The sequence below is a fragment of the Alligator sinensis genome, unplaced genomic scaffold (genome assembly GCF_000455745.1).
Source record: "Alligator sinensis unplaced genomic scaffold, ASM45574v1 scaffold1091_1, whole genome shotgun sequence".
In the NCBI taxonomy this organism is placed as follows: Eukaryota; Metazoa; Chordata; order Crocodylia; family Alligatoridae; genus Alligator; species Alligator sinensis.
The window spans coordinates 576,744-593,329 of record NW_005842896.1 but is presented as its reverse complement, the minus strand read 5'-3'; the positions used below and the strand labels follow the sequence as shown (position 1 = coordinate 593,329).

The window sequence follows — 16,586 nt, the reverse complement described above, 5'->3', positions numbered from 1 at the left end:
TCTTTCCTGCTTATGCAGGGGGTCGGACTCGATGATCTATTGAGGTCCCTTCCGACCCTAACATCTATGAATCTATGAAAGCAGACTCTCCCCAGCCCCACCTCCTGCCTCTGGCCATCTGTCAGCCACAGGCAGGTGGTGGGGGGAAGGGAGGCCTCTGTGTCCCTGCACGAGCCCCAAGCACTTGGGCCCCCACATCCCTGGGCTGTGTACCCTGCTACTATGTCATGAAGCACCCCACAATGTACACACAGACCTGACCCTGAGCTCAGGAGAACCCCAGTGCTCTGGCACAGCCCTTCAGGGGCCTGACCCTGATCCCTGCACAGCCCAGCCAGGGACCCCCATAGCCCTGTGCTTGGGTACAACCCCATGGAGCCCAATCCTGGCACCTGCACACTCAGCCAGGGACTGCCATGGCCCCACAAAATTAAGGAACAAATAGCAGCATACACAAAATATCTGTAAAATATTTTCTATTGTTAATTTAACTGCATTAATGCCTAAGTTTCTGACTATAGCACATGATGTTCAATAATATAGAATAAAGAAATAACTTTCAATAGTGGAAAATAATTCTGATTGTCTGAGTCATAATTCATAAGACTTGCATGCATTTCTGTATTGTGTGACATGTTCATATGTTAGAAAGTAGGATTGATACATATTTGTGTGAGTATCTGTGGACAAACCACATTTATATTTTACTGGTGGAATGCCTTAAAATATGCTCAGTTACTACTGGGAGAAAGAATGGTTTGTGATGGCTGCAGTGTAACCCCAGCTTGTGCTGGGTGATAGGGACAGGGGGTCTCCACCAAGGGAAGGATTGGTCCCCTAGGAGCTCAGCATCAGTGGCAGCTGGTAGCAGGACATGCCTGGCATCCTGGGAGGCTCGTGTAGGACAGTAGGTACAGGGGACCTCCTCTGAGGGAAGGATCTGACCCCTCAGGGTTTGGCACTAGTGGCAGCTGGTAGCAGGATGTGCCCAGCAGCTTAGGAGGCTTGTGCTGGGCAGTGGAGACAGGGGGGCTCTCTGGCTTCTTGCTGCTGCTTGCTGTTTGCCAGAGCTCTGAGAGGCCTGATCCTTTCTTCGGAAGGGCCCCCCTCTCTGCACTGCCTCGTGTGAGCCTCCCAGGTTGCGAGGCACATCCTGCCACTGGCTGTCACTGATGCCAAGCTCCAAGGGGCATGAACTGTTCTTCTAGACAGTGACCAGGCCACCCCTGGATTGCCTAGCACACCCCCAACCTTCTGCTATGACTGTGGACCCCATGCCCAACTTTAGGCTTCCAGAAGAGCCCCAGATTGGGTCACCATGGCACACCTGGCAGTGGCAAGCAGTGGGGATGTGCCATGGTGGCCTGCTCTGGAGCTCTCCTGGAAGCCTAGGGCACAGGGGAGGGTCCATGGTGATGTGGCAGGAGGTTGATGGCATGCTCACCCATGCCCAGCGGCCAATCAGGGGTGACCCACCTGTGCCTGACACTCTCTGGCAGCCCAGGGAGCCTGTGGGGCATGCTGGGAGGTGTGTGGGAACCCCCCCAACATGCTGACCTCAGCCAGAACAGGCAGCCTGCATCCCCCCCAAACAGTGAACATATGTTGTTGGCTCTTGATATAACCTACGCTGCTTATAGAAATCCACGTAGGTTTGATCAATTCTGCCTTGGGCTTTTTGAATGTCTGTACCTAGCCAAAGCAGCTATTTTCTTTTTTCATTAATTGCCCATTTTCTCTTTTATGGCTGTTTATTCACTTTTGTTTGCTACTCGTAACATTTCAGCTCCTTTTCCCTGCAGCAACAGTCTTGTGTAGTCAATATTGCAATGCAATATTTAAGGTTTGCATTTGGTAGATAAATTACATGCTGCTGTTTCTGACAATGACAATCTGCTTCAACCTCAAATTAATTGTATTTAGTCATGAAATATATTTCTACTGGACCAAAATGTTCTGTGAACATTTGTTTGAACAAAACTTGACATAAACAAAAGTTTATGAAAGGTAAAGGCATGAAAAGGGTATACAGATGTAGTCAATGTGAATTTCTCTATTTGTAAAAGTCACCAAAATATTTGTAATATTTTTCTTACTATTCGCGGACCATACCCTTATTTAATGTACAATTTGACTAAATTATACCAACTGGATTCACAAAGTTGAACATCTTTGCATCTTTGCATCTTCAACATCTCTGATGTAGTTCAACATACACACATGCAGTTGTGCATACACACATGCACACACTTTTTCTCAATCGGTCAGAAACACTTTAACGATATGTGAGACTAGCTGTTTGGGCCAACTTATAGCACTTAACTGCTGTGCTATAAGTACCATTTCTTTCTGGAATAATTTGAAGGCACTTGGAGCATCTTTATCTGTTCATATCCTAGTTTAGCACATAACAAGGTTTTGTTTCAATTTTTTATAGACAAATAGCACTATTAATTCTTGAAGAGGATGGGAGAAGGAAAAACATGCTACTAGGTTATTTCATCAATGATCCATTATTGTTCAAAAGTAAGTTTAGACACCAACAGCATTTGATGCATAACTCTGGGGTAGCAAAGTACAGGATACCACTGTTATTATTAGACTTTAACAATCAGGCACGCATGTAGAATATTAAGAGCTCTAAATTATGCAGTCAACATACTGATGCTTGCATCAGAAAAAGCCATGTGACATAGTAATGTATGATGCAGGCTTGCTCCTTGGTTGCATTATTAACCAGAACATTACCAATCCAACAGATTTTTTAGAAAAAAACGTAAGGACAACTTTTGGATGAAAACCAAAATGATAAAAAATAAACAAAAAAAATATTAATGGAACTGAAATCCTGCTTTTTTTCTTTTCTTAAACACCACAAATCAGTGTTTCTGAAACATAAGGTGCTCCCCAAAATCTCTAGCAGATGCTGACTGAGACTGACATGATTATTGTCAGTCGTGTGCTAGTATCTGTCACAGAACAGCAGCTCTGAAACTAACAGGTTGGCTGGTTTTGCATCTGCTTTTCACTTGTGAAGTTGACAGGAATCATGCTAATTTCAGTCAGTAGCTTCCAAGAGTCTAGGATCTATAGTTCCCTGGCAGTTCCCTTCAGCATGCAGAAGGGAAGGCCCAGACTTTCCAGACTTCTGGCCTAGTTTGCTGCTTAACTCCTACGCAATTGATTTCCAAGGCTCTGAGAATTGGGCAACCTGGGGAAATCAGCCAGATGGGGACTGTTGGAAGCCCTGAAGAACCCAATCCTAGGACAGGATAGTTTGGCTGCCCTTTAGCTGTGGATTCTTGAAGCCCTGGGTTCCATGGCTGGAAAGTCAACAGGATCGGGCTGCAGAACCTAGAAGCCTATCCCAAAACTTTCAGGCTCTGGGGTCAGAGCAGCTAATGTCATGTCTTTCAAAGTTTCCACTGAAACCAGCTCTGCAACAGGGAACCTGGAAGCCCTGACAACCCTGGCTCAAGCTGAAACCATCTTGGTTCCAAAGACATGTTGACAGGTTTCATCAGGACTGTGCCTGGTTTCCTGACACCTCAAGTCAATGATCTCAGGACTCCCTGCTGCAGAGCCCCGACTAATGCCAGGACCCCCAGAATTTCCTGCCTCCTACCTCCAAGGCAAAGAGCCTAGAAGCTCTGTGGTCTGTGAAATCATGCAGTACCTAAAGCCTTGAAAGCCCCACCTTGAGCTGATGTTCTAAGGGCTTCCAGGGTAGCTGCCGCAGGATAAGGGGGTGAGGTATGATTAGAGCTTACTTTCAGGATTCCAGCATTGAGTGCCTGCATGCTTTGGCTTTCTAGGCCTGGGATCTCTGCTCCTGCATAGTAGAGTTGCTCCTGAGATGCAGACCCTGGAGAGTTATGTTCTCCAGAAGCTCACTAAGTGAGCTACCAGAAACCAGGTATGGTTCTGTGTGACCCCTGCCTGTAGTTAAAGGGAGGTTCTTTGAAACCGTAATGTTTTCATTAAACAATTCTGTTTTGAGGAATCAACATTCCCAATGAAAATGTGCTCTGCTGGCAAGTTTCTGGCCAGTTCTATTGTGAACAGTATTTTTAAACAGAATTCCAACAAACAAAAATTGATAGCAACTTATTAAAACATTTATATGGCTTCTAGCAGCTATTCATTATGCACTTCCATCTGAAAAAAAATATTTCTTGGAATTGAAGTCTTCCACATTTCAGTTGCAACCTGTTACACAGTATATTTTGAGGGGTAGGAAAAATGACAATGATTCACAGGCTTATGATTTATGAATAATAAATGTAAATATAAGAAAGCATGGCAAAAAGAAGAGCAGTCCTTTGATAATGCAGATTTCTCAGAAAACTAGCATCTCATTGCTAAATTGTGAACAGTTTACTGTTAGACTGTGAAATGCCTTGTTAGCCAGAATTGTATTTTCCTGTTAGCAACTTCCTTTGAGGTTTACATCAGGATTGTATGTTACATAGAGCTCTACAGGGTCATACCAGAGGCTATTCTGAAAGATCCTACCACATCTAGGTCCTCAACAAGGATTAACGCGTGACTAGGGCTCTCATTAAAGCAAAATATCCAATTCCCTTGCAGCGCAATTCAGTTCATCAAACCTGGAAGTCTTTTGATATCAAAATTGTTCTGATGCATTGGTTTGGGGACTCTATTCAGATACAAAGCACAACTTCATAGTGGGTGCATCTACACGTTATTTTATGCACCTTTGCTACTGTGCATTAAGTTTAGTACCTCTAATATGAGGTACTAGATAAAGGTGCCATAGCTGCGCTAATGCACAGTAGCAAATGCAAACATTTTTTGTGACACTTAATGTGTAGTAGACTAATTCTACTGTGCATTAGTGCATTAGCACGGTTTTTACTGTGACACACTAATGCAGGGGGTACTTAGGAAGGCTCTAGGAGGTACGCGCTAGCAGGCGGGTATGGAGCACCACCACCCACTACCCTGTACCCATCCACTGCTAGGAGCAGGGCCAAAGCTTGCATGTGGTGGCCGCTTTCACCCACCACCCTGTGTTGTCGCTGCTCTGTGTCTGGAACCCCCCTCCTCCACTGCTCCGCATCTGGCTGCCGGGGGTACACTTATTTTAAAACGTTGAAAGTCCCTGCACTAATGCACAGTAGAACAGTCTACTGTGTATTAAGGCACCTCATGTAAATGTACCTAGCATTGCTTACTAGTAATTGTATTATTGAGAGTGAAGCAGAGTAAGTGGGATTTCACAGTTCAGAAAGAAACTAAAACACTATTGGGGTGTTGTACATTATCAGTAGCTCATTGGCAAAATCCAGACTGGGTGCCTCAAATTTAAGCTTTGTTATGCCAAAAATTAATCACTTGATCTCAGAGTGTTATTCAAAAGGCGCTCCCTATAATCAGAGAAGAGACAGATGCCTCCAAAGGACAATGTAGGGAGCCGAAGGTTCTGGTCCCAATGGAGCTCCCAGACTTATTTATGCATACTACAGTAGATGTAACAATAGTAATACAATAATACAAAAACCAGAATTAATCCAACAGAGGCTAGAACCCAAGTTTTCCTTCTCCCAGCTGTGCGTTCTAGCCTTAGAGCATTACCTTCCTTCTTGTTCTTCTGGTCCTAGTGCTCCTACCTTTGCAGACTGTTCCATAGGTGAGTGGCTAGGGCACTTTCCCAAGAACTGGGAGATGTGAGCTTGAATCCCCTGTGGTTTAGGAGAGCCTGAAACCCCTTTGTCACTTCCTGGGAAGTTGTTTTAACTATTAGCCACTGTGTAAAAAGTGGGTATTGGGTTCTGCTCTACCTGTTCTTTTCGGTAAAAGTAACCATAGCTGCTATGTTTTGTCATGAACTCGATGCTGTGAATGTACTTTAGGTATACTTTGGGTATATACAGAGGATTGGGCAAGTTAGATGAGCCTCAGCCTCTTATATGGGGTACTCACTGGGAGCATCTACATGTGGTCCTGACTGTGCAGTTGGTACTGCTCAGCCCTGGTGGTGCACAGGTTGTTTTTGACCCTACTGTGTAGTACTGATGAGCTATTGCACAGTAGTTTGTTGCTACTGTGCAGTAGTGGCAGCGTCATGGTTAGTGCCCACCAGCGCTATGTTGCTGTAGCTCGTCGCTACAGCAACATAGCTTCTCATATAGATGCGCCCACTGTAAAGTATTTTGCAGGTTTTTAAAAAAATATTCTATTTGGAAACATGAAAGCTGAAGCATTTCAATATGTCAACCCAGCTAGCAACTAACTCTGCTTTTTCATATGTTCGAATGGAATACCGAGGGTTACAGCATTCTCCTCAGTTCCTATACTACCAATTAATTTTATATTTACTTCTCAGACATCAGGCATTCTCACTTTAGGATCTGATCCAAAGTCTATTGAAGTAAACGGATTGGGTCTATACAGTCTAATTTTTGTACTGAAGATCCTAATTCTGTTCCCACCACTCCAGTTATATAACAGTAGTTGCTTTCCTGGGGTGTCTCTCATCTCTTTAGGCTTGTGTAAAATGAGAAGTCATTGGCATTACTTTAGACTGACACATTAATGAGATCAGAATCTAGATTTCTATCTTTTCTCTCCATTATATTAGGAAAAAAGAGCTATTCACGGTGTCAGATTTCTTGAGTGTTTTAGGAAATCCCCATCTGCTGTCTTTAAGTAGAGAAACTGATATCAGAGCAAATATGTTGTCTTTGGAACCAATAATGAGAGAGCTATATGAAGCATTTTGAATGCTGAAAGAACTTACATATCATGTGTGGGTTTATACATTTCTGATGCCTTTGGCATCCCTACTCTCCTTGCTTCTGCATCTGAATTAGGATTATTGTAATATCCTGACTGTCCTAATTCAGAAACTGTTGCCATGTCCAGAGTTTCTCAGTTCATTGCTACATCTTGGATAAAAGAGAATGAATGAGTTTGCCATTGCAGAATATAATTCATTGTGCTTGGCTTGCTAGGTAATGATATAATATAGTGTGACTGAACCTGCTGGTGCAGAACATAATGAGTATGCATGGTTCAGCTAGTGGAAAACGTAAAATAAACTGCTTATATTTATTTAGTAAGAATACAATTTACTTAAAATAGCTAAAATACAACATATGGCTTGCAGCTGAAAAGCATGAAATGTAAAAAGCTCATAATAAATTAAGGCTGAGATGACAAATACCCCCCAAAACCAAACCTGGGCATTATACCTTGATTTCCTTGCATCAGTGGCATTAATGAATCAATAGCAACCAAAGGATACTGCAGTTTAATTCCTTCAATCAAGGGACTAAGTCTATTATGATGGATTTAGTTCAGTCCATATTATTCCTGAATGGTGTAGTACTGAAAATACAACATTATCTTGTCACTATATTCCATTCTGAAAGTTCCCAGTGCACTTTACAACTCTTGCATAAAGGAAAAACATTCCAGATGCATCTAAAACCCAACTGGGAGGTGAAAGCTTTTAAAAAGACTCCTCCAATGTAACAAGACAGTTTTGGGCAGGTGATGAAGGATCTTCAGGAGGATGGAAAAATGTGACGCACAGGTAACAGTTACATTTTGGTTTTTCTTAATAAATGGTCATGTAGGCTGGTAAATGTGTGCGACTGAGAAATCATTCTACTTTTGCCTTCAAGTAGTGTCCTCAACTTTATATTTTTTTTAAATCAAATTCCTTATTGCTAAATTGTTATCAGCCTGGAATACAGTACATATGTAACCTAGAAACTGTAAGGGATTGAAGGGCCAGATTATGGCTGGTGCTCTACAAGGATGCATGGCAAGAGGGCAGGCCAAGGACTTCCTTCTCTTTTACATGCCAGCATATGAGAGAGAGATGATTCACACTCTAGGAGTGGGGTAAAGGGAAGTGTTAGCTGCCTGTACATGGGTCAGCGTGCCCTTGGCAGCCCTTCAGCCAGTCCTCTTAACACAAACAAACAAATAAGCAGAACAAAACCATTAGCCCTTCTCTCGGCCATAGGAGAGGCCCTTTAGCTCTGGCCCCTTCCTAGTAGTAAGTTTAACCAGGTTGCAATCCGCCTCCTGGCCACAACCTGCTTCTTCCCCCAGCTCCCCGCTCTCTGCTCTCCTTTCTGGGTTTTTAGCTGTTAGTGGGATACTCCTTGATTAGCTAACTACATGTGGCTGGGCTTCTACAACAGGGATGGCTGTCCCCTCTCTAAGGGCCAGACCACCTTGTTACGGTGCTCAAGATATTTCTAGGTGGGGGGAGATAGGCGCATCAGAATACATAAGAAGAACCAAACATTTGGTGTCCACTATGAAGCCAAGGACTTGGTTCTTTCTCTTTTCTGTTCCCCACCATCCTACAAGTAAATCCCATTAAAATAAATAGGAAAGTACTATTATACTTTCATGTTGGAGAATGTAGCTGAAGGGAAGCTGTAGCCTGCCCTCTTCTGGAAGTTCCAGCTTACATCCTGAAAAGGAAACAGGAATCCAGTCCAAACAATGAACACGAACTGCAGCCTTACTTGGGCCTCATTCTAATGCATCCCTGTTTTCCTTTGCCTATGCATAGGTTATCCAGTTACTGTGGTTTGCCTGTGTCTGACCCAGCAGCCATACTAATCCAGCACTACTAGAAGTACCATTCTACAGTATAATGCTCCTCTTAGACGGGGCAATTTGTTCACTTTCTACAGGAGATCTTATAGGTCAGGGTCCTGTAATAGAAGTAACAAAGCCCACACTGTTTTCAGTCTCTTAGCCTATGTCCCAAACCAACACCCTATCAGCTGGATTTTTTATACAAGCCACTTTATTCTGTGCTTTCCTCAGACTGAAAGCAGAGGCAAACTGTTTCCCTGAACAGCCCTAAACTGCTTATATACATGATCTGATCAGTCTCCCCCCGATGAGCCTTCTGATCAAGCAGGCTGAGTAATCTCTTCAAGAAGATGGTACATCATCTACCTGGGAAGTTCTTTGGTGGGAATCAACCTTTACCTTGGGGATACTAAGTATGAGGTTTGCCCACCCATCACTGTCTACATACTGCTAATACTCTCTGCCACATCCAATGTATTTCTGTATGCTGCATTCAGTTTTAGAAACCCAACAACAATTATTTTTCAAGTAAGGAGAAGGTGAGATCACTCTTGAGAGGCAAATTAAATGATTGCAGCCGGCTAAGAAATTGCTTTACCATCTGAATAATAAAATGGCCAGAATGCAGAGTTAGGGAAAAAAGGATGAAATTATGGAGCACTGAGCTTAAATTGTTAATTGGTCAGTAAACAACTATTGGATGGGTTATTGATAGATACCTTTCTCCTATAAGCAGAATGTTTAGACTTATTGATTAAAAATTAGACTTCCACAGCATTTATTCGGCAGAATGCAAATAATTTTAAATACAAAGAACTGCGATGTGCATACTCAGAAGTCTAGCTGAAGTTGCAAGCCATAAATCATTATATGTTAATAAAATATATAATGAACTCCTTACATTATTAATACATCACTAGAGTTGCCTTTGAGTTATATGATTTTTTTTTTGTTTCAACAGACTCATGCTTGGGTCTGGCCAGTACCATATAGAGACAATGGCATATGGGGCGCATACAGTACCTATCAGTGTTGGTTTATTTATAAGCATATTGCCCTGTATATCAATGCAAATTCTCGTTATCAAAAGTTGAACTGCCAACAAATCAAAACACTTCAAATGTAATCTCTTCCTCAGTTTGGTTTCTGAGGCTCTAAAGCCCAGTAAAGCTCATTTCCTATAGTTTTCATGGATTTCCATAGATTTACTGCTATAGGTACAATAAAACTGTCAGGTGATAAAAGCAGTGGCACAGGGAAAAATCATAACTGTTTCTTGAAAGCCTCATAAAATTATATTCTGTGAGGGGCACTAAACCACTCAGATGATTCTAATTTAGCATAAAACCATTTGCTTTCTAGTGAAGTGGGACTTTACTCATTGGTCAGCATAGCAATAAACAGAAGGAGCTGCGCATCTGAAGAAGAGTACAGCTGGGCTGGGAGTGGAACAGCTTTTCTGAAGCTAGAAAACATGCAGAATACACAGTCCTGGGAGGGGAATTAATTTAGGTCATTTACTGCTAATTTATTAGACTTCATTATTTATCACAAGGAGTACACTTTGCAGTTCTCCTTCCTCCTGTAAAAATCATACTCGATAATATGCCAGAAAGAAAACCTCAGATGAAGGCCCAAAAGCAAGGAACAAAACCTGACATCTAAAAACAAGTATTCTGATAATGAACAATGTATTTTAAATCCAGCTGCTTTCCAAAAAAAATTGTTTTCTCCTTTAAATTTTCTTCCTGGTGAACCTGAGAAATATGAAAGGAGGCAGCACTGGAGGTTGGGACTGCATTGGTGCAAAGCCTGTGCAAAGTTCACCAATCCCCCAAAAAGGAGCTCCCACTGAGGGTCTCTTCAGTTGTAATCAACACCAGGAGAAAGACCTTAGGGTATTAGTTGATCATCATAGGATGACTCTGAGCTACCAATGTTTGTGGCTGGAACCAGTGGCATAACTAGGGAGGGATAAACAGTGCATCCACCCCAGCATTGACTATTGGGTTTGGGCGGTGGGGGGGAGAGGCTGCTGCTGACAGCCACACAATCATGATTGTAGTGGCAACTGGAAGTCTCTGCTGCCTCTTTCCCCATGGTGCTTGGCTGCATTTCTATGCTGCTGGCTGGGAACAATCAAATGTGATCCTAGGGTGCATCAAGCCACACACTTCTAGTAGCAATAGGGCGATGTATTAAAGACATTGTACAAGGTACTGGTGGGAACTCATCTGGAATATTGTGTACAACTCTGGTCACCCATTGTCAAGTAACATAAATTCAAATGGGCACAGGTGCAAAGAAAGGATATTAAGGGGATCAGGAGAACGGAGGCACCATTTCTCTAGAGAGGTTAGAGGCTTTCTGTCTGGGCCTACCAAAAAGAAAGCTGTTAGGGGATATACTTGCATGCTATAAATGTATCAGGAGGTAAACACCAGGGAAGGAAAAGAGCAGTGTAGTACAAGAACAAATTATTATAAACTGCCAGTGAATAAATTTAGGTTGGAAATTAGAAGAAATTGTTTCAGATCAGTGAGGTTCTTAAACAGCCTTCCAATAGGAACAGAGGGGGCAAAAACCCATAACTAGTCTTCAGATAAAGCTTGATTATTTCATGAAAGGAATCACATGATGTGGTGATTTGTGATAGCAGAGTATTAGACCTCATGACCCAGGATATTCTTTTCAGTTCTATATTACCACAGTTTATTTTACTATTCCTATGATTATTTTTTCTATTACAATAGCAGTTTTAAGAAGAGGAAATAAGGCTGTACAGCACATGTGAAAAAAGAGTATCTTCCCCATGGAACTTATGAGAGTGAATCAATCTGGTTGACTGTTCAGCCCTCCCAGTCTCTGCTGGGTATATTACACAAATGGAGAAAAACTGGAACCATCTATCTATCTCTCTGTACTTTATGTTTAAGGTAAGACAAAACCAAGACACAGAGCATATTGGGATTGCTTATACACCTCTTGTTACATTCATGAAAGATACTGGTAAGTGGGGACCCAGATTGGAAACTCTCCTGATGTAGGAATCTGACTTTGCTAAAACAAAATCTCAGTGATGACATATTGCAAAAACGAATTATTCTTTTCATGTGGCCACTTGCCTACAGGTTACAAGATTGACTTCACTAAACACATCTATCTTATCGTAAGTAACAAATTGTAGAAGTTACTTGATGGATATCACTAACAATTTTCACTATAAATAAAACAGCGGTGATAACAATTAATTACAAATTTCAGCTAGCAACAAATTCTATTACTATTGATTTGAATTGGTAACGTTAAAGGGACACAATATCCCATTATGAATCATGTGGATAAGTATATTTTGGATACTGTATGAATCTGTACTCAATATCTGTAAAATCCCTGTAGAGTAATAGGAGCACAACAATAAGCAAATGAGAACTTTTGTTATTAGACCGAGCTGGAGACAGCATATGGGCATCTCTTCTCCTTACTCAGACCTATTCAGAGACTATTAGGTTCATAAACTGAGTTAGGATTGGTTGCCCACCCTTAAAGAATTTTGTTTTCCTCCACGACTTTCTGGGCCACCATCTTTCTCATGAAGTCACCTCCCTCTTATGAATAAATCATAGCTACATACAAAGCAATTGCCTCTGAGCATCTAATGCAGAGGCGGGAAATTATTTTGGGCAGAGGGCCACTTACTGAGTTTTGGCAAGCCATCGAGGGCCGCATGACAGGCAGCCCAGGGCAGATAAAAATTTTGGAAAATTAATATTTAGGGGCCCTGCGGGCCGGATAGAATGGCCTGGCAGGCTACATCCAGCCCCCGGGCTGCATTTTGCCTACCCCTGATCTAATGCCACTTCTCAGATGGTAAATAATGCAATATAATCTCTTGAAACTGAAAACCAGAGGTGTGCCTGAACAGTATTAGATATATCAATGGGCTTGACAGGGGGGGGCTTGACTTCAAGAAAAATCATTTGCACAGTTGCTATGCTAATGGCCAAGATATTAGCACAGATACCAAAAGGACATTTTTGGAGCTATAAATAGATAATTAAGAGGCAATATGAAAAAAAACCAACCCTCAGTATTTAAAATGGTTTCAGACATCATATGAAACAAAACAATTGTATCACCTTTGGGATCATTTATAATTTCATAAATTCATTTTTTTTTAGTTCACTAGTTTGGATCTGGTCAAGTTTCAGGGTAAAAAATTACTCAATGTCTTTTTACTGTGGGTGAAGTTAGTGTGGAGGGGAACATTTTACTTTAATAAATTACAAAGTGTGCAGAGAGTTCCTCACTTGACTGCAAATAGATCCATCCAAACCTGGACCCCTATTGTTTTCACCAGGCCAGTTCATTACTCTGCATTGACAGTACTTCAGCCATCATTCAAACATATAGTTCAACACAATTTACCTTGTAGTGAAAGAGGAATAATCCACAGAACAGGCTGTAGAGGTCAGCTGTGAGCAGGGAGAGATTGACTGCAGTAGCACTGGTTTTCTTTATGACCACTGGCATGAAACTGTAGAGGCCAAACATACAGGCACTAAACCCAACATACAGCAAACCTGGGGGAGGAGAAGCAAAAACAAATGATCTTCCACAGTACATGTAAAAGACACATATTGTCTGAAGGTATGTTGTAATAAAGAAGGTGGCCATGCTTTTAAACAGGCATTAAGATACTTCATTTTCAAAGAAATTTTATTTAAACAATTAAGATATGTATATTTGTATGCAGGCTTGGAACATTAATATTAACAGATACCATGCCAGCAGAAAGGTAAAGTCCTCTTAATAATCACACATTTGCTGTCTGTCATATATCATTATATTTCATTGAAGTGGGTGTCACTGCCTCAATCTAAACCTACTGAGAACATCACTCATAAAATGTAGCATGATAAACGTGTGTTAAAAACTGTGTACGACTAATTGCTATGCAGTTAGCTGGTGTAGTCTAACCAGCATAAATGATGGAACGCAGCATATTGCAGATTTTCATGTCTTCATTCATTAAGTTTGATGATACAATCAGTAGAGCTCAGTGTTGAATTCATAATGAATAATTTATTAAATAAAATTCACCTGTTGTTTGTTTATGACTTATCTGTGAACTGATTGTGATTTACTCAAATATTTGTTATTCAAAACTACAGAAGAATAAATTTTGAAGTCATTGTGAATATTCCATATAAGAAATTCAACCAGTTTTGATTGGGCACTTCGGTTACATTGAATATCCTGATTGGATGAATGCAATTCTTTAATACAATTTTGCTTGTGTGCGCTTGAAGTGGAAAATTCAGAATGTGTTTTCTGTAAGTATTTTGGAGTATTCACTTAAAATTCATGATTCTATGGAGTGCAGAACAGCTGCCCTATATGGCTAGGTACAGACATCCAAAAAGCCCGGGGGGGAATCCATCTAAGTAGCAGTAGCAAACAGCATACGTTCTCCCTTTGGTGGGCAAGAAATGGGGGGAGGAGGGAGGGAATCTTGGACTGGGTTCTGCCATTTTTAAACCAGTCTGTGGTACAGATATAGACTGGTTTTGTGTGCTGAACTTCTGTTATGTACAGACCAGCTTCCAATCACTTATACCTACTAGGGACCCACTCAAGTCAGTTTTGAGATTTTTGCTGAAACCGCAAAGAACAGTGGTTTCTGTGATTTTGCATGGAATTGCTAGGAAAAAACAAATCTTACTAAAAATAAAATGCAGGCCACCAGTGGGGGGAAGCCACCAGCATGAAGGGGAGTGGCAAACATGGTGGCTGCTTCTGCTTCTGTCTGAGAGGGCTGTCTTTTCTGCAACCCCACCCCTCTCCGCCAATCAGTGCAAGGTACAGGGCCTCATGAAGGGCAACCCTCTCTGCCAATTGGTGTTGAGGGGTGGGGCCACATGAAAAGCAGCCCTCTTGGCCAATCAGTGGCAAGGGGAGGAGGCTGCCAGGGCCCTTTGGTCAATCAGCAGCAGGGCTGGGAAAAGACTGTGAAAATGGCACGGGGTGTCACAAGTGGCTCGTGATTTTTCCTTTGTCTTGGCACACTTTGAGAAGATCCCTACTTATACCAGTAAAAGTCTTTACCGCTAATGTTTTTACCTAGCCTTTGAACCTAGAAGGCATGTGAATACAGGGCACAGCAATTTGTGCAAGAATTCATATATACATCTGGGGTTTTTCTGTTTTTTTTGCAGCATTCCCTCAGGTCTGAGATACAAATTGCATGCCTCTTCATTCCTTTGTTTGTTATATGTGACAAAATTATCACCAACTGTTGACACAACTCTAATTACCAGTCATGGCACCTCTATATCCTTTCCTGTTATCCTATTCAGGGGTTAGTTGAGTATGGTTTCAGTCTCTCAGAATATATTTTAATGCAGCAACATCACCATCTCTGTTTTTTTGTGTACAAGTTTGCATAGAGATTCGGACATTTCGTCGTGATACTTGCATCCCACTGAAGCAAGTTGTCATCAAAACTCTATTATATTCAGAAGTGGTAGGTGTTTGGTGTCATTTTTAAATGAAAGAATATTTTCTTTCCCTTCCTCCACTTAGAAAAAAATCACTTTCTAGAAGTCTGTTCTGTGCGGTTCCTTTGCCTCTTGGCTTCACTTCTTTTTTAGAAAACTATGTAATTATTTTATTTAGGACACACTGTTAAGTGCTGTTTTCTGGGAAACGTCATGCTGCTTGCACTCCACTAGGAGATGAAGGCCTCACCATCTTGCAGAGTTAGAATCAGGCCATGATATCTTTCTTTTGAGGCTCATGTACCACACTCATCCCTCTTGTACAAGTATGCCTATCTAAGCACTTAACTGGGAAATGTAATTAAGCAAAGCATCTTCCAATGAACTACTATAAGACCAATAACACTTAATGGTAATGGCTACCATTACTTAATGGGGGCAATTTCAAGTGACTTGGAAGTGAAAAGACTTTAGCAGTATATAAGGTTCCTAGTTTTGCTGCACTGAGTCTAATCAAAGTCTGGAAGTGTTGATCTCCTTCCCTCCCCTCAGTTCCAAGCTGTCTCTATTTGCTTGCTCAGCAGTTTTCAGGAAGGGTTTGGATTTCTCTGTCATTCCTGACTTCTGCTTTGCTCTTCCGGTGGCACCTAGACATGCTGAGCAACTCTGCTGGGTATTTTGCCGAGATCCCGGTATCTGAGCAGACAGCAGGCTCAAAACCTGCAGCAGTGGGGAAATACTGTGTCCTCTCAAACTCTTTGAACCTGTTCAGTAACATTAAAGACACATGAGTTGTTTTTAAGAGAGAGTGCTTTGTTATTCACAAATTCCACATAATGGGGACTGACATTTTTTTAAGGCTTCTGTCAAACTAGCATGTCTTAGGTGCTGAACCTCTTCAAGTACTACTGAATTCAGCAAAACCAAGGACTCTCAGCACTTAGGAAAAACAATAAGATAGATTCTACATTTATAGAGGCAGTATTATCTGCTAGATACAGCTATAGGCTGAAAATCATGCTAGGTACCACTCCTGACTGCCACTGACCTTGCTAAGCCACTTCACATCTCTGTTCCCCTCCCACTCTTAGTTTATCTTGTCTATGTAGTTTGAAAGCTTTTAAGGACAAGGACTATGGGCTTGTATAGTGCCAGTCATGGTGGGACTTCCCGGCACTAACATAACAAATATCGATATAGTCTATTAAAAAAATAATTTCACTTAAAAACAAGAATCTGAAGCCCAACCAGGGAAGAATTCACTGGAGCAAGTATTGCTTGGTGAATTTTAGAGTAAATGAATCAATATGCAGTTCATGGAAAAATCAAACACTCCACTCATCTGCATTCATACAAAAGATAAATCCTGTGCTGCCATCCTTGTAGAATTCCCAGATGATTTGTGCGTGAACCTAAATTTAGACTCATGCTAGCTATTCAGGAGATGTTGTTATCGACTAAAAACTGCACAGAACCCGCTTCTCTCAATTCTCTACA

At 41.5% G+C, this 16,586-nt stretch overlaps 1 protein-coding gene across 1 annotated transcript in view; it reads right to left on the bottom strand.

Moving 5' to 3' along the window:
• Positions 1–13,017: 13,017 nt before the first annotated feature.
• The window catches only part of SLC35F1 (solute carrier family 35 member F1), a gene marked incomplete at its 3' end in the record, with an annotated part of 183,771 nt that continues 180,202 nt past the window's right edge, over positions 13,018–16,586 (bottom strand). Inside the window, exon 8 of the mRNA XM_014525829.1 lies at positions 13,018–13,172. Coding sequence (XP_014381315.1) covers positions 13,018–13,172 — 155 coding nt within the window. The remainder of the gene's footprint in view (positions 13,173–16,586) is intronic.